Source organism: Rhinatrema bivittatum, chromosome 6 (genome assembly GCF_901001135.1).
Source record: "Rhinatrema bivittatum chromosome 6, aRhiBiv1.1, whole genome shotgun sequence".
NCBI classification, from domain to species: domain Eukaryota; kingdom Metazoa; phylum Chordata; class Amphibia; order Gymnophiona; family Rhinatrematidae; genus Rhinatrema; species Rhinatrema bivittatum.
The window spans coordinates 25,748,351-25,773,911 of NC_042620.1; the positions used below are offsets into that span (position 1 = coordinate 25,748,351).

General features: G+C 43.2%; 1 protein-coding gene across 2 annotated transcripts in view; it reads left to right on the forward strand.

Annotated features, from left to right (window-relative positions):
* MRAS (muscle RAS oncogene homolog) overlaps positions 1–25,561 on the forward strand; it is a 119,463-nt gene that overhangs the window by 57,217 nt on the left and 36,685 nt on the right. For both annotated transcript variants that reach the window (XM_029605146.1, XM_029605147.1), the window contains exon 2: positions 17,534–17,744. In XM_029605146.1, the coding sequence (XP_029461006.1) occupies positions 17,552–17,744 (193 nt within the window). In that variant the 5' untranslated portion in view covers positions 17,534–17,551. The remainder of the gene's footprint in view (positions 1–17,533; positions 17,745–25,561) is intronic.

A 25,561-nucleotide genomic window follows, 5' to 3' on the forward strand; every position in this document is an offset into this window, starting at 1 on the left:
GCGCAGTGGACTAGGCCGCCGGCGCGCGCAAAGCCCCGGGACGCGCGGCATCCGGGGCGGGGCCGTGGGCATGGTACCGGCCCGGGGGGCGTGGCAGAGGCCTCCGAACCAGCCCCGGGCCGGGGAATGGCACGCCAGCACGCATGTTTCACCTGCCCCAGGCAGGCATAACTTTCTTAATGAAGGTGGGGGGGGCCGGAAAAAAGTTCCCTCCGAGGCCACTCTGATTTCGAAGCGGCCTTGGCGGGAACGGAGGCAGGCTGCGCCACTCGGTGCGTGCAGGTTGTACAATTGTGCACTCCCCTGTGCGCACCGACCCTGGATTTTATAACATGCGCACGGCAGCGTCAGCATGTTATAAAATCGGGCGTAGATTTATTTGCGCCAGGTTGCACAAACAAATCTACACCCGCACATAACTTTAAAAATCTACCCCTTAGAGCAGCGCTTCTCAAATGGTGTGTCGCGAAGCTCCCGGTCTTTCCCGCTGCTTTTCCTTCCCTGCTGCCGTTGCCACCGGGCTATCAGTTCGTTCAAGCCCAGTGGGAACGGCAGCGGTGGTAGAAGAAGCAGTGGCACCTGCGGCTGGCCTTTTCTTCTTCCCGCCCCCAATGACCTGGAACAGGAAGTGGTGCGCAGGAAGGAGAAAGAGCCGTGCCGCGTGGAAAAATAGTGGCGGCAGCAGCATCGGCCCCCGAGCAATCAAAGCAGCTGGTAATCGGGGAAGGAGACAGCAGCATGGGCCTCTCACGGCCAATTGGACTCTTCTTTCTTAGCCTGCGGGGGCTGGAGGAGGCGGCTGCTGCAGCTACCATTTGTGCTGGGGGGGGGGGGAGAGGAAGCGAGTAAGAGAGAGAAGCAGCCAGCCAGCCTGTGTGTAAGTGAGAGAATGTATTTGATTGAGAGAAACTGATCAGAGCTGGGGTGTGTGTCTGTGTATGTGAGAGACAATGAAAGTGACTGCTCAGGAAGGTGACTGGTGTGTGTGAGTGTGTGAGAGAGAGAGAGAAAAAGCATGGAAGTGAGAAATCTGGGTATATGAGAAAGCATGGGCATAAGAAGCCTGTGTGTGGGGGGGGGGGGTGAAAGAAAGCATGGGAGTAAGAAGCCTGATTATGTGACAGAGAGCATGGGAGTGGGAAGCCTGTGTGTGTGCATGCATGAGAGAGAGAGAGACTGGTGTGTGTGAATGTGAAAGAAAGAATGTGATTCAGGGAATGAGAAGCCTATGCATGTGAAGAGTGAGCATGGGAGTGAGAAACCTGGGTGTGTGTGAAACACAGCATCGGAGGGAGAAGCCTGTATATCTGAAATAGAACATGGGAGTGGGAAGCCTGTGTGTGTGTGCATGAGAGAGGTCAGGTGACACGTGTGTGTGTGTGTGAGAGAGAGAGAGAGAGACAAAGAAAGTGATTATAGGAATGAGAAGCCTGTGCATGTGGAGAGAACAAGCATGGGAGTGAGAGATGTGTGTGTGTGAGACAGAGAAAGTGATTATGAGAATGAGAAGCCCGTATATGTAAGTAGAACACGGAAGTGAGAAGCCTGTGTGTGTGTATGGCATGAGAGAAACTGTTCAGGAAGGTGACTGGTGTGTGTCAAAGACTGTTTGGGAGATGATTGGTGTATGAGAGAGACAGAAACTGGTCATGGCGGCATGACTGGTATAGTGTGTGTGTGTGTGTGTGTGAGAGAGACATGGGCACTAAGGAAGAGGACCATGAGTATAGAGCTTAGCTTCTACTGCTGCTTCTGGTGTGTGCCACGGCCTGCAGGGAAGGGGAGTAGGAGAGCTGCTGGAGGGGGTAAGTAAAGGTGGCTTTTTAAGTTTATTTTTCTTGATTGACTGCCATTTTAATTATTTAATATTATGTGATGTCTGCTTTTTTGAAATATTTTATTGGTGTTTGGAGAATGTTTAATAGTTTTTATGAGTTTTTAATTGTTGGATGTTATTCTGTTCATAGCTGTTTTGAAATATTTATTATGCTTATTAGTATAGTTTTACAATTTCTGTGTGGGGATCTATAGCTGCTTGCTAGTTCTGTTTTCCTAATAAGAGGTGTATTGGTTTTTAGGGCCTGATTTAATATTTGTAGTGTTGCCTTTTCATAGATAGGGTTGCTCCTGTTTGAGTGTATTCCATAATACAGGTGTAACTGTGTGCGGATTAGTTTATGTGCATTCCTACAGATCCTGGGAGTATGTTAGGTCGGTTCTTTGTCTGTTACCGAGATGAGATATTTTACTAGCATGTAAGCATTTGTATCAGTCTTATTTGTTGTGTTTTCTCAAGAGGACATGCATTGGTGGTAAACTGCTGTCTTTTCGTAAGTAGGGCTATTGAGCCTGGAAGTAGGAGTTTGAGTTGCTGTTACTGAGAGGACACCAGAATCAGAATATCTTTTTTTGTAGGGTGAGTTGTATGGGGAATGTCATAATTCTGCTTTACATTCATTATTGTGGGTCAGGGGGGTTCCTGTGGATGCAAACTGTACTTTTACATCTAGCCCCGTGACGATCATGGGTCAGTGTGTCACGCATGTGAGAACCATCTGTCAGGTGTGTCCCGACAGAAAAAAGGTTGAGAACCACTGCCTTAGAGAATAAAGTAGAACTAGAAACATGCAGACGGAAACTGCAACAAGCCAGAGACTGTATGCAGTGTAGCAAAGGAAAAAAACTTCACCAGTCCTCATAAAATAAAGCAAGAAATATAAAATCAATAGCGGCAAAACATAATATTTTATTAGTATTTCAAAACGGCTGATGCATAGAATAGTCAATTAGAAATGTATGGATTTATTTTTTTTTAGACACCAACAAAATATTTGAAAACAGCAGAGAGAGAGAGACCCAGTAACTAAGGATTAAAAATGCTGTTCTCCATACCTGGAAACGTCTCGCTTTCTCACTCGCTCTCTCCCCAAACAAGCAGCAGCAACGGCCTCCTCGTCCAGCCCTCCTGGCCTTGAAAACTGGCGCTGCTCTTCTTCGTGCAGACTCTGCATGCACTTTACTTACATGGTCTCTTCTTCCCGCACGCGTGACTGCTGCGCTCCACCTCCTATTTCGAGCTGCTGGGGCAAGAGGAAGAGACCACGCTGGTGCCTCTGACTCCAGCTCTCTTGCCGCATTCCTCCCGGGCTATCGGCACTCTAAGCTTGGCCAGCGGGGGGGACCAGGAACTGTGGCCACACACCGGTTGGGAACCACTGTTCCAAGCAACTGACTGTAAAAGTATGAGAGGGGATTTTATAATATCTAAATTGGGAGTAATCATTCTATCTACCAAATTCTGGGAGGAAGTTTCAAAACTACCCCACTAACTGGACAGGGTCAGAAGTAAATGAAATAACTGACTTCAGTAACATGTGTTAATTGGAAGCATAAAGTCGCAGATTTATTAAAACAACTATAGTTGTAAATGGACTTTATATCTTTAATCAGTGCGGTTACTGCTTTTTACCAGACACTGAAGTGTGATCTCCCTGTCCCCCTCCACCCATCACCCCGACAGGGAATCTTGGACTTTCCGAGAGGCACTGCCATCAGGGGAGGAGAGTTAACCGCTTATGCCCATAAAGTGGTCTTTGGGGGCCTCATGTAGAGACGCTAGCCCAGGGGTTACAAAAATATGCAGTGGATTCCTCCACCATGAGCGTCTCTGGAACAGATTAAAAATCCAGAGGCGGCAAATGTTCCTTTCAATAACGAAACTGTCTTCATAGGAAGGACCAGGTTGGAGAGCTTGAAAAAAAAATGTACTTTTTGTATAAACTGCAATAGTTTTGTAAATGGAATCCACTTAACGTGCTTTTCCCAAACACGAGAGAGGAGAGGGCTTCGGGGTGGGGGATTTTCTTTGCGATTCTGTAGGTTAACAAAGGCCTTGGCGAGCCCCAGAAGGGGGTTGCCAGGCAATGTCTCCTTAAAATTCAGTGAATTGAGCGGGCTTGTCGCGAAGTCTAATGGAAAACGAAAGGATTACAGAGCACAGCAGCTGCAGTATTTCTCGAGGTTTCGTAACGAGCTTGATTGAATTATTTAAACGTCTTATGTTACCATGGATACCATAAACCCCTCTTGTGAAATGTGGGTGGGGTGGATTTTTTTTTTTGTCTGACAATACATTTTGCTTCCTGCTGTTTCTTCCCTGCTCAAACTTTGTGTTTGCTCAGCAGGAGGGTTACGGGGGATCAGGATAGTGGCATTGGTATAATCAGAACGATCCTATGCAAGTTCCAGGAAAGCCATTCTGTGTCACTACAATGGCATAGTCCAGAGGTTTCCCTCATGCTCTCTGCCCCACGCAACAAGGATATATGATTGCAATGAACTGCATAAGGACAAGCCATACTGGGCCAGACCAAGGGTCCATCAAGCCCAGCATCCTGTTTCCAACAGTGGCCAATCCAGGCTACAAGTACCTGGCAAGTACCCAAACACTAAGGGGGTCATTTTCCAAGGAGTTACCGCAGGAGATAATTCCACAAATCGTGCTAACAGCCGTTAACGCGATTAGCGAATGCAAATTTTTATTCAGGGGCGGAGCATATGTTAAGTAGGAAAGAGTTATTGTGTGCCGCGAAACAGCCGCAGTGTTAGCGCGGCCAATAGCTACACCTCTTTCATTTGCGGTACGTTGTGTGCTAGAGGCAGGTAAAGGTTTATTGTGGTTCACAATGTTTCCGGACAACCTGTTTGTGAGAGAGAGAGAGAGACTTGCTATAGTGCCTCTTCCCTAGACAGGTATTTGTATCCCTATGGGAGGCCCACCTAGTAACTCGAGGTGGGGATTAGGTATGAGTGTAGGGGGTTGGGGGCCACTTTGACATTCAACATGAGACGTACGAACAGAACAGTGGTCTCTTGTGAAGATTTGATGGCCTTCGGAATGAGGAAACTCACTCCAAGATGAGATTTGGACAATGTTCTCTCCACCTAGCTTGTTGTTGCCCAGGTAGAGTGTCCATCAAGCTAGGTGGAGAGAACATTGCCCAAATCTCATCTTGGAGTGAGTTTCCTCACTCCGAAGGCCATCAAATCTTCACAAGAGACCACTGTTCTGTTCGTACGTCTCATGTTGAATGTCAAAGTGGCCCCCAACCCCCTACACTCATACCTAATCCCCACCTCGAGTTACTAGGTGGGCCTCCCATAGGGATACAAATACCTGTCTAGGGAAGAGGCCCTATAGCAAGTCTCCCTCTCCCTCTCCCTCTCCATCATGAACTGTGATATATACTTGCAATGTAGCCCAAATTGGGTTAATAGTGCAACTTGCGCTAAGAGTGTGCAATTTGCAATACACATGCTTATTAGCATAAGGTAACACCCCTTTTTGGTATCACGTGTGATATTGGAAAATGAGGCCCTAAGTCTATTCCATGCTACTGTTGCTAGTAATAACAGTGGCTGTCAACTTAATAGCAGGTAATGGACTTCTCCTCCAAGAACTTATCAATCCTTTTTTGAACACAGCTACACTAACTGCACTAACCACATCCTCTGGCAACAAATTCCAGAGTTTAATTTTGCGTTGAGTGAAAGAATTTTCTCCGATTAGTTTTAAATGTGCCCCATGATAACTTCATGGAGTGCCCCCTAGTCTTTCTACTATCCGAAAGAATAAATAACTGATTCACATTAACCCGTTCTAGACCTCTCATGATTTTAAACACCTCTATCATATCCCCCCCTCAGCCGTCTCTTCTCCAAGCTGAAAAGTTCTAACCTCTTTAGTCTTTCCTCATAGGGGAGCTGTTCCATTCCCCTTATCATTTTGGTCGCCCTTCTCTCTACCTTCTCCATCGCAACTATATCTTTTTTGAGATGCGCCGACCAGAATTGTACACAGTATTCAAGGTGCGGTCTCACCATGGAGCAATACAGAGGCATTATGAATTTTTCTGTTTTATTTATTTATTTAGTCTTTTTTTTATATACCGAAGTATAGCAGTCAGCCTTCACTCCGGTTACATTTCAACAACTTAATACATATAACACATTTTAAACAGAGTACAAACAACTAGTTACATTTAGGCATGGAGCGATAGTGTGTAAACGTGTATGAAGGAGTACGACCTGAATCGGCTTTATGATGTGTGAAACATATAAAGCTAAGCAGATAAAGACATAATTTAAATGTAACATCGCGCAGGTGGTGTGTTAATGAGGGTATTTCAAAGGTGAGGTGAGGTAGAGGGAAGGAACAAAGTCAGCATGGCTTTACCCAAGGCAAGTCTTGCCTCACAAATCTGCTTCACTTTTTTGAAGGAGTTAATAAACATGTGGATAAAGGTGAACTGGTAGATGTAGTGTATTTGGATTTTCAGAAGGCGTTTGACAAAGTTCCTCATGAGAGGCTTCTAGGAAAAGTAAAAAGTCATGGGATAGGTGGCAATGTCCTTTTTTGGATTACAAGCTCGTTAAAAGACAGGAAACAGAGAGTAGGATTAAATAGTCAATTTTCACAGTGGAAAAAAGGTAAACAATGGATTGCCTCAGAGATCTGTACTTGGATCGGTGCTTTTTAATATATTTATAAATGATCTGGAAAAGGGTAAGATGAATTGAGGTGATCAAATTTGAGGAGGACACAAAATTATGCAGAGTAGTTAAATCTCAAGTGGATTGGGATGAATTATAGGAGGATCTTGCGAGACTGGAAGATTGGGCTTCCAAATGGCAGATGAAATTTAACGTGGACAAGTGCAAAGAGATGCATATAGGGAAAAATAACCCATGCTGTAGTTACATCATGTTAGGTTCTATCTTAAGCATTACCATCCAAGAAAGAGATTTTGGCCTCATAGCCGATAATACTTTGAAATCGTTGGCTCAGTGTGCTGCGGCAATCAAAAAAGCAAACAATTAGGATCATTCTTTATTGTGTAATGTGCCTGTATCGCAGCAGTATTCAAATTAGGGGAAGAGTGTGGGTGGGGTTTGGGCAAAGTTATTTCCCAGCAGCGCTGCAGGGGATGTTTCACATTATCACTGGCAGCACCGCAGCACATAACACCTTTTCCTGTGGTGCTATGGGGGCGATAGTGTGCTGTGCGGCCGCACCACTGCAATGTGACTGGCTGCCCACTATCGCCCCGCCCTTTTTTTTTTTTTTTCCACAACACATGATGAATCTAGAGAAATGTTAGGAGTTAAGGAATGGCAAGTAAAATGGAGGATGTCATAATGCCTCTATCTCTCCATGGTGAGAACACATCGGGGTAGATTTTAAAAGAAGCGCGATCAGCCTACTTTTGCTTGCGCATCAGACTCAAGCAAAAGTACGCTGGATTTTAGTAGATACGCGCGGAGCCGCGCGTATCCACTAAAATCCTGGATCGGCGCGCGCAAGGCTATCGATTTTGTATAGCCTGCGCGCGCCGAGCCGCACTGCCTCCCCCCGTTCCCTCCAAGGCCGCTCCGAAATCGGAGCGGCCTCGGAGGGAACTTTCCTTTGCCCTCCCCTCACCTTACCCTCCCTTCCCCTACCTAACCCACCCACCCGGCCCTGTCTACACCCCCCCCTTACCTTTGTCGGGGGATTTACGCCTCCCGGAGGGAGACGTAAATCCCCGCGCGCCAGCGGGCCTGCTGCGCGCCGGGCCGCGACCTGGGGGCGGGTATGGAGGGCGCGGCCACGCCCCCCGGGCCGTAGCCACGCCCCCGTACCCGCCCCCAAAACGCTGCCGACACGCCCCCGGAACGCCGCGACGACCGGGCCCGCCCGACACGCCCCCGACACGCCCCCCTCCGAGAACCCCGGGACTTACGCGAGTCCCGGGGCTCTGCGCGCGCCGGGAGGCCTATGTAAAATAGGCTTCCCGGCGCGCAGGGCCCTGCTCGCGTAAATCCGCCCGGTTTTGGGCAGATTTACGCGAGCAGGGCTCTGAAAATCCGCCCCATCTTGAATACTGTGTACAATTCTGGTCGCCGTATCTCAAAGATACATATAGTTGCACTGGAGAAAGGTGCAGAGAAGGGCGACCAAAATAAGTGGCATGGAACGGCTGTCCTATAAGAAAAGGCTAAGGAAATTAGGGCTGTTCAGTTTGGAGAAGATGACTGAGGGCGGATATGCTAGAAGTCTACAAAATCATGAAAGGACTTGAACAAGTTAATGTAAATTGGTTATTTGCTCTCTCAGATAATAGAAGAACCAGAGGGCACTCCATGAAGTTAGCAAGTAGCTCATTTAAAACAAATAGAAGAAAATTCTCTCTCACTCAGCACATAGTTGAGCTCTGGAATTCATTTCCAGAGGATGTGGTTACAGCAGTTAGTGTAACTGGGTTTAAAAAAGGTTTGGATAAGTTCCTAGAGGAAAAATCCATAAACTGCTATTAATTAATAAGCAATAGTAGCTTGAGATTTATTTAATGTTTGGGTACTTGCCAGGTACTTGTGACTTGCATTGGCCTCTGTTGGAAACAGGATGCTGGGCTTCATGGAACCTTGGTCTGACCCAGTATGGCACATCTCATGTTCTTATCTTGTGTTCCTCCATTTGCAAGAATGACTCCCATCTTATTTAAGCTCCACTGGCTGCCATTTGCTTGGTGAATTAAGTTTGAAATCCTTACTCTGAATCTTTTAAGGCCATTGATTGCTTGCCCCCTCCCCCATTGTTAACTCTGTTTTTAAAATTGGAGTGTTCGACATGGACAATACAATCTTTTTGAAGTCTATTGGATGTTTCTTTTAAACTTATCAGATTAACTGAATCACATGAGCAAATGTTCACTATTGCTGGCCCTATCCTCTAGAATGGAATTACTGAGGTTCCGAAGAATGAAACCTCATTATTACAATTTAAGAATCAACTTAAGACTTTTTATTCTCCAGAACTTTTGATCTTGGCTACTAATAATGTACCCGCTCTAGATTGGATAGCTTTAGACATACAAGGGAATGTGCCTAATTGAATGCTTATAAATGGCCATCAAATAATGGTTTTAATATAATATAATGCAGGCATGGCTGACACTTAGGCTATCCTGCTGAATAAATCTACAGTCGTGGTTGGGAAGCCTGTTCTGGGGCCCTGCCAGTCAGTCTGGTTTTCAGGATATCCGCAATGAATGGGCATGAGGTAGACTTGCATTCATTGCATGCAAATTTACCTCATGCATATTCATTGCAGATATCCTGAAAACCCAGCTGGCTGGGGGTCCCCCAGGACAGATTTGGGAACCATTGATCTACAGACGGTGACCCCAGACAATGTGAATTTTTATCAGACTCTGAGTTGGCCTCCATTGACCAACTATGAATAATCCATGTGAAGGTGCTTCAGTGCAACATGAAATGAAAATAGATCTTGAAATGATGTTGGCTTTTGGGTTGAGTGTAGATTGAATGATTAATGCAGAATGCTCTTGTCATTGTATGTTTTGTCTTGTTGTGTATTTTGTGTATCATTTTAGGAACGTGATATTGTAATCTGCCTAGATTCTGATGGTGTGGAATATACATTTTTAAAATAAACCAAAAATCAATAAAAAGCTTTCAAAAACAGTCTTGACTGACTTCCAAAACTGAAGATATTCCCCACAAACCTGAATTTCCAGAGGAAGTGAATACCACAGAGGGAGCTATACAACAAAAGCTTAGTGCACGCTAACATAGCCTTAAGAAGGGAGAATGGCCAAAAGAGCTACTTGGAAGGAAAGATTGAAGAGATGTAGATAGATTCTACAAGGCAAAACAGTCCTTCAGCTATCCAATCCCATGCTAGGGAAAGATTTACAGTAAACGTTAATAAGAGGATCTTAAATTGCAATATCAGGAAAAAATATAGAAAAAAATCCTATCCTTGAATCCACAAACAAAAATAAGCCGAACAGCTGTAAACGTCTGAGGTACTTCTTAGAGACCCATGAGAATGAAATTAGAATAAAGTCTAATTGCTATAAAGGCATAGACTCCCTGAATTAATCGTCCTTACATAAAAATGGTTGTAGTGGTTTAAGCACATGCAAATAGGCAAAACAGGTCTTACAAAGCAATCCTATATGAAGTATTTATTGATAACTCAAGATCAATAATCACTCCAAGATAGCAGACCTGTGTAGATAGAAATGGCTGGTCTGCCAGGGGAAGAAAAGTCTCAAAATGGGATGCCAAACCGAAAGCTCTTGGCCTCCCCACCATGAATTTCTATTTATTTTTTACTGGATTCAACATCAAAATATCATTTAGTGCCAGAGCACTGTAAATCAGTGTAGGGGAAATACCTGATCTATCCTTGGATGTATTTTATCAGTAGGGCTTCCTATAGACTGAATAAAATAAGTGAGATAACAGGACTCCACAGTAACAGAACATCCATCTGAAAAAAATTCACAAAAAAAAAAGAAAGCAGGCCAAAGCCACTCATTCAATACCACACTCAGCAAAGCAATACATAATCAACAGTACTGAAAACGGAGGTAAAATCCAATAGCACCAAAAGCACATAATTCCCAGGATCCAGCTCAAGATGCAGGTCATCATCCATCATGACGACAAGGATAGTCTCCATCCTATAACTGAAAAGGGTCCATAACATCTGCAGCTTCCTGAAAACCTAACAATGGGCTTGAAACAACTTGTTTTCAATGTTTGATAGAAAAGCTACATTGGGAATGGTTTGCTAGTTCTTAAGGTCCGCAGTGGGGAAGTGACATCAAAGTAGCAAGCTCTTCCCCTTCCATTTTTAATTGTGCTTTGAGAAGGTTGTCCATGGAGGGGAGCGGCCCAAAGGGGTTTCAGGGATTGATTTATATGGCCTTAGAGCTGGAAGGAAATCGGAGATGCAACCAGTGAGAAGGAAGTAAATCCCATGACTCACCAGCTGCTTATTTTACAGTACTTGATAGAAATATGTAAAACAAATTCATGCGTATCTGTACCATGTTTGTAAATGGTGCATTCATTTGCTTTCCACACATCCCAGCTGACCTATGTCAATCACATTTGTGAAGATGTTGTGTCGTGATTCATGCTGAATGAGGTGAAAGTAATACAGCCTCCAAAGCATCGCTCACTCCATTGTTTGCTTCAGACATTTTCGTTCAGTTTGACCACACAAGTCTCTGCAACACACTGTACACAAGTATAGCCTATTCAGAGCCTCTAAATCTCTCAGGTGCCTGATCAAAATTTAGGATTTACTCCAGTTAGTAGTCCCTGTGTAGGTTTACCCAGATAAGCAGAGTCTTTAATCCCAGGTAGTTCCAACTGATCTAATTTATTTTCCAACAGTGTTCAACACAGAATGCCCTTCACATCAACAAAGAATTCATCAGTACTCAACTTCTCTTAAGCAATGTACTCTCTAGTAGATCAAAAGAAATAGTTCAGCTTCCAGCAATAATGGTATTTGAGAAATGACGCTTCCTCTCAGGAGTTCTGAACCAGCTAGCCTTCTGGCTATAAAAAAGAAATGCCCCTCACCCCCCTGATTCTAGGCAGACCTTATTACCAAAATTGGGTTCATAAGCCTTTGATCTCTGTTCAAAATCTGAGTCTTTGGCAAATGTTCTCTGGACATGATCCTTGCGTGTAAACATCTACAGCATCCTTCCTCTGGAAACAATGTCTACCCCAGACTTGAACCAAATATTAACAGGATAGCCATGCTCCCTGTATTAAGCTCTACAGGTTTTTGCACACATGTACAATTATTCCTTGGGTCCAGCCACTAGGACTCCATGCACGGGAAGATCTCGAGCTGTACCAATAAAACAGGGATCTGCACAGGGATGGAATTACCGTGTATCAATGTAATTCCCTTCAGAATCAGGTAGGAAGGAGCAGTTCCATTCAACTCAAATTATTTGAGCCTTGGCTAGCTCATATCATGACCTATCTCACCAAATTTTTAGCACACTATGATTCAACTTGACGTAGGAAATTTAATTGAGCTCATCTAGCTGGGATATGGGTAGCTTTGATTTTAATATATAATAACACTCATCCGATTATTTTTTATTTCAGACGCACTCATGCTAATGCCAACAAAATTGAGCTTCTGGTAGAATGACCATCATAATAGGCATCATCGTATTAGCTTGCGCTTTTTTTTTTTTTTTTTTAATTCTTTATTTATAGTTTTCAAATAATATAGTACATATTATTATACAGCAATTACATGGTAAGGTTAAGAACCTGCCAAAAAATAAAGAACCAAAGCACTTGTTTTGTCAATCAAATCGTATACAACCAAAAAAAACAAGTATACTATAGGGTAAACCATATCTTCAATGTGCTGTCAAACAAAATTTCAAAAAATATATTGTATTTTACTTTGAATTTATAACCGCATCAGCAAGCCAGACAACGGCAGTGAATTCACTTGCCGTCCGGACTACTCGTCATTTGCGGCATGGTGGTAAATCAACTGTTTTTGTATCAGCTAGGTGTAACTGCAAATGCCTTCTAAGTCCCGTTTAGAAATAATATGCATCGTATGCCCCGAAATGTCAAGAACCTAACATCTTAATTATACATATCTCTTAATTCAGTAATATCGTTTCTCAAACCCTTATCCATTTTTAACAATCAACTTGGAGGGGGTTTTGTAATTGCATGATTAGGGAGACAAACAAGATTAAGTAAAGAAAAAAAAAATTTCTAGCTTACTGTGCTCTTTCATTTCAGTTGGATACCGGGGATGATGTTGACACTCTGGTACCTTCAAGGAAATTTTTTAACTGATCTGGATCAAAAAATATAAAGAGATCCTCCTGTCTCTTTATTGTACATTTGCATGGAAACTTAAGAACAAATGTATATCCAAGTGACATAACCTCCTGTCTATATGACAGAAAGGCTTTCCTTCTTAACTGAGTCGAAATAGCCAGATCAGGAAATATTTTTACTGCTTTTTCTAGAAATACAACAGGATATTTGCTAAAATACCTTTTCATAATTGAATTAACATCTATTACAGAATAGAAAGAGACTAATAATGTACCCCAACTCATTAAGACTTAAGACTTATTAAGACTTAAGACTTGGTTATTCAAGCAAGCTTTCCCAGACACAAGTTAATGACACAATCCAAGGACACAATCCAAGGACTCCTCTAAAACATTCAGCCATTAATCATGCCATTTGCACATAACTTGTAATTTGACTTGTATATCGTTTAACCATTTATTCTTTCCTATTTCTTCCTCTTCACCAAGTTTTGCTACCCTTGTTAATTGTAACTGTACCTTCGGTCACCTCAGTTCTAGTTTGATGTATTTAATGCACTCCCGTTTCATGTAAACCAGCAAGATATGTTCTCATGATTGCCGGTATATAAAAACCTTAAATAAATAAAATAAATAAATAAATTACATTCGCGGAGGAATCTTCCAAAAAATTCGAAAGATTACCTTGAAACATTTCTACTCTTTCAATATTACGTGGCTGAGGGAGAAAAAAGCAAGTATTTATGGTTGGTGACTGATCCAAAGAAAAACCCAATATTTCCACAAAACATTTTTTAACAGTAATAATTGGATCCTCACCAAGCATTCTTGGAAAGTTTAGAAATCTTAAATTACAGCGTTTATGGTTATTCTCCAACATTTCCATTCTTCTAGACATAGATTCTTTATCTTTAATTATTGCTACTTTAAAGTCCAAATTTTTCTTCTCCTGTATTAGCTTGCGCTTTTAGACTCGGCCTTACACTTAATCATAGGTCACTGGATAGTCAATCCGGCAATAATACTTTTTTTCAAGTCCTTTTTCTTATGCAACTATAAAACTTCACTTAGTAGAAAACTTAACTTTCTTGATCTGTAGCAGTGCTCCGATTGATCGATTCTTGATGGTCATTCAGCTACTAGGTGATCAGAATTGTCGGGATTACACAGGAAGAAGTCATAGCTGATTGACCATCAAGAATTGATCAATCGGAGCACTGATACAGATCAAGAAAGTTAAGTTTTCTACTAAGTGAAGTTTTATAGTTGTATAAGAAAAAGGACTTGAAAAAAAGTATTATTGCCGGATTTACTATCCAGTGACCTATGATTAAGTGTAAGGCAGAGTCTTAAAGCGCAAGCTAATACGATGATGCCTATTATGATGGTCATTCTACCAGAAGTTCAATTTTTTTGGCATTAGAGTGAGTGCGTCTGAAATAAAAAAAAATAATAATAATAATCGGATGAGTGTTGGTGCATTATTATATATTGATTATATCAGCCCACGGATCCAAAAACAAAAATTAAGGTTCACTATCTGGTTGTATTAGTAGTTAGCTCTGATTTTAGACATTCACTTAACTTCCAAATGCCATAAGACTGTAGTCAAAATTCACAAGCTAGGTGGCAGACCTACTTAGATTCTGTGGGCATCTCCCTTTCTACCCTTGTCAGCTAAGCCAGCCAGTCTTATCGGAGAAAGTTCAAACGCAGAACCGAAGCCCACTTAACATTAAACAGCAAGAGGGTTTAAAAAAAAAAAAATTGCATCAAATCCATCCCGAGCCAGGAAAATGTATTCCAGTTTGATCTGGTTGACAGCTGAGTAGGACATCCAAGTCCAAAGAGATGAAGCTAGCTCTGCCCCCGGGAGCACTTGGAGTCCCTCAATACTTCTTCATCTCTTTGGTCCGCAAGGTGTTTTAGTGGCGTCCTGTTGCTGCCTACCCTGAAACTGCTAGGGCCGCTTCACTGCTCCTGTCCACACAGCCTCGCCCCATTCCATCCCTACCCGGCCATTGCAGTCTCAGTTTTATAATGCTGCCGTTGGCTACGTCAAACAGTTACCAACAAGGGCCCTGAACTTGGTGGTCAGTGAAACAAGTGGGGGAGCTTGCTGGGCAGACTGGATGAGCCAATTTTGTCTTTTTCTGCCGTCATATCCATGTTTCTATGTATGCTGCACCTTCAGAATACACGGACTTTTTTTTACCTGTTTGAGTTACTTTCCTTTGGTGTAAGTAAATCAGCAATAATGTAAGATGCTATTGGTTACTAATTAAGATCTTGGTGCAATCTAAAATTTGAGTTTCATACGACTGCAAAAAGCACACTTTAATGTGCACCATTTTTTTTTTTCTGAAAAGTATACACACACTTACTTGGAAAACCCTTTCTCAGCAGAAGCATTGTGCAGTGGGATGCGGACTATCTGTTCTAGTCCATGACTATGAAAAGCTTTTCCGAGGGCTACTCTCAGGCATGTGCTGGTGAACTAAACGTATGTCTGAGGGCTACAAAAATATATACACCGAGCTGTGACGTTAATAGCCCTGGGTAATTCTCAGCACCGTCAACATCTGCCTTCTCCTCCTGTCGTTTGAGCACATTTTAAAAATAGGATTGTCGCGGCGAGAGCTCTCCTGAAGATCTGGTTTTGTCAAACAGGAGCAAAAAAAAGAAGAATCGAAATAAAATTTGCTAGTGTTGGGGAACCGGTCCGCTGAAAGAGCCTGTAGGCCCGTGCTGTGACCCTGCTCTGGAACATCTCAACCCCAAATGTTTGTACAATAAGGCGAATGTTCGCTGGTGTGGTTGAAAGATGGCTCTGGATGAGAGACTGCTGGCTCCCCATGACGGGGGGGAGGGTTGTAAGCAAACTTCAGCTAAACCACAATTTCTGGCGTTTTGGCTTGACTGCGGAACATTTGGTGCATTGTAGTATCCTTATGGTTTTTACGGTGGCCAAACCAGACAAACCCGAGCAGGTGTCACGATCGAAGTGTGAGCATGAATGCTTTCCTCCACCTAACTCCGCCCCCATGAAACACCCATCATGAGCGTGGGGAAAGTTCAATTAGGTGCATACTGACGTACAATGCTTTTTTTTCCCAGCATAACTATCCCACCCCCATCTAGATCATTTTCAAAAGCCACTTTACCCTCTGTAAACCAGAGTTCTTCCATGTAAATCCTTTGGGGAATACCCCCCCCCCCCCCAGGAGTTTAGTATAGGGATATACACGTTAACCTCAACACAGGAACAGAAAGTAAATAAGATTTAAAAAAAAACCTATGCAAGACACTATTGGGATTTTTCCATCCACCTTTTACTCAGTCTACACATCTGCAGGCCCAAGTTGTGTCGAGGCTCCAGAGTATCCTGGAAGTGAGAACAGCAAAGTGGGTTAAATTTGGCAACCCCGGATCAGGAAGGGGGCATACGGCCCATCCGCATCCACTGTTTAGCGTTAGACCCATCCTCTCCCTCAGAGGTACAATGATTGAGCTGACCTGGTGAAGGGAGTGTAGCTCCTTCAAGCTGGTCTAAAGTGAATCGTTAGTCCTAATTCAAGATATTGCCCAGTCTTTCTATGTATCTAAGTGCCTTTGAAACCATAGTACTTTATGCTAGAAGAAAAAGTATCTGAGAAAAAAACTGATCATTTTATCTTGATCTGATGCCATCCCTGTTTTAGGTTGAACTAATCCAAATATATCCATGCAACGAACTTGATGTCAGAATGTTTCATATTTTATTCTAGGGTGACCAGAACAGCTGTTGCATCAGATTCTGACACTGTGTAGTTGGACAGACATAAAACCTTCCATCCTGTGTTTTATTCTGATTTAAACTTAGAAAAATCACTTGACTCAGTCACATTTCCCTACATAATTCTAATCTCTTCAGACTGGAGTCCTCCTTCCTGTTCGTCTCTGAATGTGGAACCTGGTAATTTCCTGTGGTGAGGAGTTCTGCTCTGTATACGCCTGAAAAATCACATTGTCAAGAAACCTCTTGCTTCCTTTCCTACATCTACTGTTTGATTATTGCTAAGCAACCTATGAACGCTGTTCAGTTTGGTACACTCAAAACATACATACCGTATGGACACTTTTTTGTTACAGATGGCCTGAAAGCACAATTTTGGGTTCGCCTACTTGGTGAAAGCTTCTGATGACGTGAGGCAAGAAGGAACAGGGTTATGAAGAGTATTACCCAAATTCTGGTCTCTTGTCATAACCAACTCGACAATGGAGCCAGAAAGAGTGTGTGTAAGGCGACCATATAGCTTCATGTTGCAAGGCATGGGCTCAGCCGCTCCTAGCTTTCTCCCATCGCATGCACAGAGATGTAGTTTTGATTTCTTAATTGATTTTCTTTAAGAAAACCGAGACTGTGCGCTTTCATGCGTGCCTTGGGATAATACCAGGACTGGACTTGCTTGCTCTGTCTTTATGTGGAACTGTATGGTTACTCTTAAGTCCGTGTTACCCAAACCTCTCCTGAAGGCGCACATAACCTGTTGAGATTCCAGGATATACATAATGAATATGCATGAGATAGGCTTGGGTCTCCACTGTATGCAAATTGATCTCATGCATATTCATGGTGGAAATCCTGAAAACCCAACTGGCTAGGTGTGTCTCCAGGAGAGGACCAGGAAACACTGCTCTAAGTTACCCTAGATTGCAAAGGATGTTGGTGGTATAGGAGATTTCAGCTAACATTGCAGGCCTTCTTCTGACTCATGCTGCAACACTCTCACCTGTAGACCGCACCAGACTTTAGTGCACTGATCTTAACAATAAATTCTGGTGTTTTTTTTCTCCTATAGGTCTGAAATACCGGAGACATGGCTACAAGTGCAGTACTGAGTGAAAACCTCCCAACGTATAAGCTCGTGGTGGTTGGTGATGGTGGCGTGGGGAAGAGTGCCCTCACCATACAGTTTTTCCAGAAGATCTTTGTGCCAGACTATGACCCCACCATTGAGGACTCCTATTTGAAGCATGCAGAGGTTGATGGGCAATGGGCAATTTTTGATGGTAAGCTGTGCAATATAACTTCTCAAATCCTGACAAACGCACACAGTGTGCTCTGTTTTTTCCCTGCTTCATCCTGGTCTTTTACTGCCCCTTGGTAGCATTCCCTGCAGAAATCTAGGCATGTAGCGCCCATTCCATGAGCTCTTAAGGCCGACAATATTTGTGTAGAGCACATGGATATCAATAAGGGGCACAGTGTAACTGTAGCATTATTTGTCTGATGGGCTCTTTTCGGGAGCTAAATAAATGAGTTTGAAGCACTTTGATTTAGCATCTGTTTCACTCAGGATGAAAGGGAAGGAAAAATCACGTGTCTGCCCTTCTTAGAACTGATGTGCACTCACCGTACTTTGGGATCTTGGGGAAGGCAGATGGTGCACAAGCCATATGGAGCTGAAAAAAAAAAGCTACAGCTTCTAGTCTAAGATATCCATGGAAAGCATTTATGAGTTCAGCTTAAACCTACAATCTGTGAGTGTGTTTTTTGGGGGGTTTTTTCTTCCATTAATTGGTTGCATGATTCTGTATGCGTCTGTTATTCAGGCCTGCAGCCATCTCCTGTTTCAGGAATGGCCTCTTTACCAGTCCGACCCTGGTCAGCCCAAGCAGCAGGAGCCGGACCCAAGGCTGCAATGGCAATCGGAGCCAGTCCTTTCATTTAGGTATTGGTACCAGCGGCTCAATCGGCTAGACTTGTTTTATATGTAAAGCTTCGGATTTATTAAAGGTTTGGGTTTTTTAAGGGAAAAACCATTTCAATTTATAAATTAAGAGCCAACCTGATATCCCCGCTGCACCTACCGCTACAATAAGTGAAAATTTACTTTACTGCCTTAAAAAAATTTTGAAAAACTCAAACATAAAAATATTACCGGAGAAACCAATGATTATAGTACAGTGACGGTCTGGTATTTATTGGTTACTGCACATTTACAAGAAGTGGCTGTCAGGGCTATCAAAGTCGAAGCCCACCATTTTATATGAGGTTTCTCTGGTCATTCTTTGAGACTACAAGGTACCAGCAATATATGATGTTATTTTGAACGCATATTACAAAGAATACATCATTCATATACAGTTTTGAATTAATAGTCCCTCAGTTGTGGCATCTTCTAAGCCCCAAGCTCCTGCTGCTGGCCGTTGTCAAAGGCACGCTGCACACTTTCAGTTGCTGCGTTCTCAACTTATCCACCAACTTTGGTAACCATATATACTCATAAGTCGAAAAACTTTGGCCAAAAAATCCTTAATTGTCCACGGGTCAATCCACATTAATGCTGGTAACGGAAGACGCTGCTTCTGTCCCTGCCACTGCTACTTGCTGTAAAAAGAAGTTGCAGGAGAAGGGCGAAGCACCAAAGGAGAGGAAGGTAGATGCCATCACGGAGGGGTTCAATGTGGAAGAGCAACGTTGCTGCCTCTGCAGTCGCCGCTTCTGCTCATTGCCTGCCGAGGGGAGACCCGGGACCGAAGGAGTGAGATCGTGGGAGGAATCAGCCGGCCGGCTGCAGGAGGTGGGATTAGAGATCACCATTGCTGTCGGCGGCATCTTCCTCCCACGCCAGGCTGCTTGCTACAGCTGGGCCTGATCTTGCCGCTCCTGCCTCTGCTGATAGCTGGCCGACCCGATGTCCTGCCACCAACAGCTCCCTCTTTGACCTGGGATCGGGTAAGGCCCCAATCTTACTGCCATTGCTGTCGCGGCAAGAAAATAAATAAATAATAAATGGAGAGATTAGGGGCGGGGCCTGGGGGAAGCCCTGACACCACAGCAAGGATGGCCAGGCCTATACGCTGACATCCCAAGCCAGGGTCTGATTGGCGCACTTGGAACCACATGGCTCAGTGTGCCACTGGGACCCCACAGGGGAGGACGCTTGTAGGCGACCGCAAGTTCATCCTCACAATCTTACAAGCAATAATCTTCTCCAAACTAGATTATTGCAACTCACTACTACTAGGCCTCCCTGCTTCTTTTACCAAGCCTCTACAAATGGTACAGAACACAGCAGCCAGAATCCTTACAAACTCCAGGAAAATCGACCACATCTCCCCTATCCTCAAAGACCTTCATTGGTTACCGATCCACTACAGAATCATGTACAAATCCATCACTATCATCTACAAGGCCATCCACCAATACACTCAGCTCGACCTACAAATCCCCTTTAAAAAACACACATCCGCTATACCCATCAGGGAATACTACAAAGAATCTCTTCAGGTTCCACATGCCAAAACTTACCAACACAAATCCTTCAGTCTCAGAGCTTTCTCCTCAGCAGGTCCACCTCTATGGAACTCTATCCCACCTGACTTGAGACAAGAACCATGCACTCTAACATTTAGGAAAAGACTAAAAACTTGGCTTTTTAAAAAAGCATTCCCAGGCCTTGGTTAAAACCTCCACCCATCAGCACAAACTCGTATTCAAAAATTGGATTGAAATAAGAATCCACCAACTTCCCACTCATACACAGCACCATATTATCGTCCTTCACAACTGTATCACATATATTCATTTTTGCTATACAACTATATTAATTGATGCAATTGGCTGAAATGTAAATATTTCTTTGTTCAGTTTCTCCCCCTTTCCAGATCCTAGTTAATTTTCCCTGTTTTATTGTAACTTTCTCACATCTATAATATTGTTTACTGTATTTGAAGTTTGAAATGGGAATATTGATTACTATGTTACACTCTGCCTTACACACATTGTTAATTGTAAACCGGGTTGATGTGATTCTAATCACGAAAGTCGGTATAACAAAATAATAAATAAGTCCCTCCCCCCCAGGTTTTACTCTCGAAACATCCATGGGTCACAAACTTCTTAATTTTGGGGCCCAAAATTACCCTCTACTTGTACATGAGATCGACTTAGACTACCATATATACTCATGTATATCTTCACTCTGCAGTTCTGCTCTCCCTCTGCTCACTTTCTTAGCCGTTGGGCAGCAAATCTCTCCTTCTTCCTACAGTGGTCCTCCTTCTTCGTTGGCCTGCTCACCCCAAAATCATAACCTGTCCTCCCAGAGCACATACTCCGGCAATGAATTCCAGAGCTTAATTGTGCACTGAGTGAAAAAAAATGTCTCCAATTTGTTTTAAATCTGTTACTTGCTAACTTCATGGAGTGCCCCCAAGCCCTGTTATCTGAGAGTAAATAACCAATTCATATTTACCCATTCTAAGTCCTCTCATAATTTTATAAACCTCTATCATAATCCGCCACTCCCCCCCCCCCCCCTCCCCGTCATCTCGTTTCCAAGCTGATCAGCCCTAACCTCTTCAGCCTTTCCTCATAGGGGAACCATTCTGAATCTGTACCCTTTATCATTTTGGTTGCCCTTCTCTGTATCTTCTCCAGTGCAACTATATCTCTTCTGAGATGCAGCAACCAGAATTGCACATATCCACTATGATGCCTTTTTCCTGGATGGTAACTACTAACATTAAATCTAACCCATGCTGTAGTTACATGATGTTTTATTTTCCCTATATGCATCACCTTGCATTTGATTACATTGTTTCATGTGCCATTTGGATGCCCAATCTTCCAGTCTCAAAGCTCCTCCAGCAATTTATCAAAATCTGCATGTGATTTAACTACTCTGAATAACTTTTTTCATCTGCAGATTTGATCACCTCACTTCTCATCCCTTTCTAGATCGTGTGTGTGTGTGTATTGAAAAGCACCGGTCCAAGTACAGATCCCTGAGGCACTCCACTGTTTACCCTTTTCCACTGTGAAAATTGACCATTTAATCCTACTCTCTGTTTCCTGTCTTTTAGCAGTCTTTAATCCACGAAAGGACATCGCCTCCTATCCCATGACTTTTCAGTTTTCTTAGAAGCCTCTCATGAGGGACTTTGTCAAACACTTTCTGAAAATCCAAATACACTACATCTACTGGTTCACCTTTATCCACATGTTTATTAACCCCTTCAAAAAAACGAAGCAGATTTGAGGCAAGACTTCCCTTGAGTAAATCCATGCTGACTTTGTTCCATTTAATCATGTCTTTCTATATGCTCTGTGACTTTGATCTTTAGAATAGTTTCCACTATTTTTCCCTGCATTTAGTGAGACTCTCTGATCTATAGTTTCCCAGATCACCCCTGGAGCCCTTTTTAAATATTGGGGTTACATTAGCCACCCTCCAGGCTTCAGGTCAATAGACTATTTTAATGTTAGGTTACAAATTTTTACTAAAGTCTGAAATTCCTTTTTTTTTTTTTTTTTTTTTTTTAATTTCTTTCAGAACCCTGGGGTGTATATCTCTGGTCCAGCTACTTTCCTACTCTTCAGTTTCCCAATCTGGTTTACTACACCTTCCAGGTTCACCATGATTTGATTCAGTTAATCCAGATCATCACTCTTGAAAACCATATCTGAAACTTGGTATCTCCCCAACATCCTCATTAGTAAACACAGAAGCAAAGAATTCATTTAGTCTTTCCGCCATGGCCTTATCGTGCCCCTGTAATCCCTCCATCATCTAATGGACTTTGTATTTTATAAGTTTTGTTTTATATTTTTGTTTTTGTATGATTTTAATCCATCTTGTTGACATTTTTTTTTTTACCAACAAGCTCTAAAACAGAAATTCTGAACTGTTTTCTTTAATTCTCCTACTTTTCCAAGTCTTGAAAATTAAGATAAGTGGGTTTTGTTTTTCACCTCTCCGATCTGGTGTTAAAAAAAAAAATAGTGTGTGCATGCTTGGCAAGTATAGAGAACACTTCCCACTTGCTGAGTTTAAAATAAGATATTTTAACTTTTTTTTTTTAATAAGAAACAGATGAAAGTCAGTTTTTTAATGGAACCACAGTGAGAGACTCAAATGACACAGACAGAGTTACCCCATAGAGGCCTTTCCGTGAAAAATGTAAGAGTCTGACCTTTGCATAGCTCCCTTTCTTCATCTTACCCACGGCCTACTTGCAAATGGCCTTTGTTTTCCTGTTTCATGAGGCCAGCTGAGTTTTATCTGAATTAAAAATAAATAATAATCTGCATTAGGTGTGCAAAACTGTCCTAACCTCCTCCTTGTTTTACCTTTTGCTCTGGTCGTTCTATAATCCCCATCTCACCAGCTTATCTGATGCAGGGGCAGTGCCAGGGCCAAGCTGCGGCTCGTGCTCCCGGGCTCTTTTCCTAAGTAGGGGTTTGGGGGCTAGTCAATCTTTCAAGGCCTTTAGGCTGTTAGGTCATTTTCTACCTTCCAGTAAAATTACCACCTAGCAGCCATTTTCAAAAGATGGGGTATTGGATGCAAACAAATGACCTCGCAATGAAAGACGCTTGGACCCGTTGGCATCCGTATAGAAAATCAAGTCCAGAAATCCAAAAACAAAATCAAGTTCATGCACGGTCATCACACAAAAGGGGTTTTCTTTACCAACCACTCCCTGGGAAGCAGTCCAGGTCTTCAGAGGGGTAGCCATGGTAGTCTGGTGTAGCAAAAAATAAAGGTGCCACCTGCCTCTTATCGATTAACAAATTTAAGGCCTGAGCTTGGTCTATAAGGTGCCACCCGCCTCGGGTCATCTTTCCCTAAGTAGGGCTCTCTTTGGAGATTGGGATTATCCCTGGGCTCTCCCCATTTCGGTACCTGCTTTCCGACGTGCAGATCTCTGCATCCCAGTATCTGAACTGGAACGCCGACTTATTTTTCCAAGTAGCAATTCTGAAAGTAGATCTCCCACGCTGGCAGCCCCTTTCTCTTGTCTCTGACCAGAAACTCCCTCTTCTTAACCTTAAGGCAAATCCTCAGTGACATGCAAGGAACACGGGATTAACTCCTCTTTCACTAGTCTTCACCTCTTCTCTCAGCCTCGAGCTCCTCCTTGACCTCCATGAAATCTCCCCTCTCGGAAGGCCCGAGGGTTCTGCTCTTCAGCCCCCACCTTCCCGAGATGCAAGAACCGCAGTCAAAGTGGGCTCGTGCGTCCTGTTAAATCGCAGCCCTGGCCAGCCTCCTTCCCCTGGGGCATGTTGGAACGCTGTCCACTCCTGCTCTGATGATTGCAGCAAGGGGCACTTTCATGTCCTTTCCCTGGCACAGGCAGCAGAAAGCTGGTTCACCAACTCCATGCAGCCCTACAGACACAGTTTTATTTTAACTTTTATATTTATTAATCATTTATCATAATTATTTAATTTATTTAAGAACTTTTCTATACCTGTATTCGTGGGTACATTTATTTGTTTGTTGATTTTTATATACCGACATTCGTCGGAACATCACGCCGGTTTACATTGTAACAAATTAACAAGAGAGAGAAATACAATAAACAGGGAAGGGGGAGCAGCAATGAAGGAGGAGAGAGGACAGCAGTAGGGAGGATAAAGAAGGAGAGATTTTATAGGAACATTCAAAATATAAATTAACAATAGATGTACAGGTGGGCTGGTAGGTACCAGACCAGACCATTGATGGCAGTGAAGGGATAGAAGGGAGGGAGGGAGAGGAAAGGATAAGCTAAGGATGGAGGAGGGGAACTAATAACACAGTATTTAGGGGTCTTTGCTAGGGGGAAGAAACACTGTATTTTGGAGACTTTGCTTGGGGGGGAAGAGAAGGGGAGAGAAAGGAGAAGTAGATAGGAGGAGGGGGATGGTGAGAGGGCTGAGGGGTTAGAGTGCAAGCTAGGTTTGGTCAACATCTGGATACGCTAATGTAAAGAGCCAGGTTTTGAGCCCTTTTTTAAATTTAGACAGGTTAGGTTCTAGGCGGAGGCCCGTGGGCAGGGTGTTCCAGAGGGAAGGGCCGGCAATGGAGAAAGCCCTTTCTCGGGTTGAGGTGTGGTGAGCAGTTTTTAGGGAGGGGGTGTATAGAGTTCCAGCAAGGTTGGATCTGGAGGGCGGGTTGATGATCGGAAAAGTGGTACATTCTCGAACCAAGTGTGATTTTGATTGTACAATAAATTGTGGAGAATGGTGAGTGTTTTGTATTTTATGCGGGAGGCTATGGGTAACCAGTGGAGGTCTTTTAGGATAGGGGTAATGTGATCGGATTTACGCGTGTTTGTGAGAATTCTGGCCATGGCATTCTGTAATAGTTGGAGGGGTTTGATAGTAGAGAGAGGGAGGCCCAGAAATAAAGAATTGCAGTAGTCCAGTTTAGTTAAGATAGTTGCCTGTAGGACTGTGCGGAGGTCTTGGGTATATAGCAGGGGTTAAGTTTCTTTAGGATGTGCAATTTGAAAAAGCCTGTTTTTATGGTATTGTGGATGTGAGATTTGAAATTTAAATGTTGATCAAGATAGACACCGAGATATCTCACATTGCAGGTGAATGCGTCGGGAGGAGGGTTGGTGTTGCTTAAGGCAGGGAGCAAGTGAGCTGGGGGATTGGAGATTGTGAGAAGCTCTGTTTTAGTTACATTTAAAGCGAGGTGTAGGTTTGAGAGGAGAGTGTTGATTGAAGTAAGGCAGGAATCCCAAAACTGTAATGTTTTGGGGAGGGATTCTTGACGTGGAATAAGAATTTGAACGTCGTCGGCGTACATGAAGAACTTTAGGCCAAGATCAGAGAGGAGATAGCAGAGGGGAAGGAGATAGATATTGAAGAGCGTGGAAGAGAGGGAGGAACCCTGTGGGACGCCCTGTGTGAGGGGAATGTGGGATGATTCGCAGTTGGCTATTTTTACGGTCTAATTTCTGTTGAGATAAGAAGAGAACCATTGCAACGCAGAACCAGTGACATCGATTTCAGCAAGGTGGGTGAGGAGTATGGTATGATTGACGGTGTCAAAGGCAGCAGATATGTCAAGTAGGGCCAGTATGTATGATTGACTGTGGTC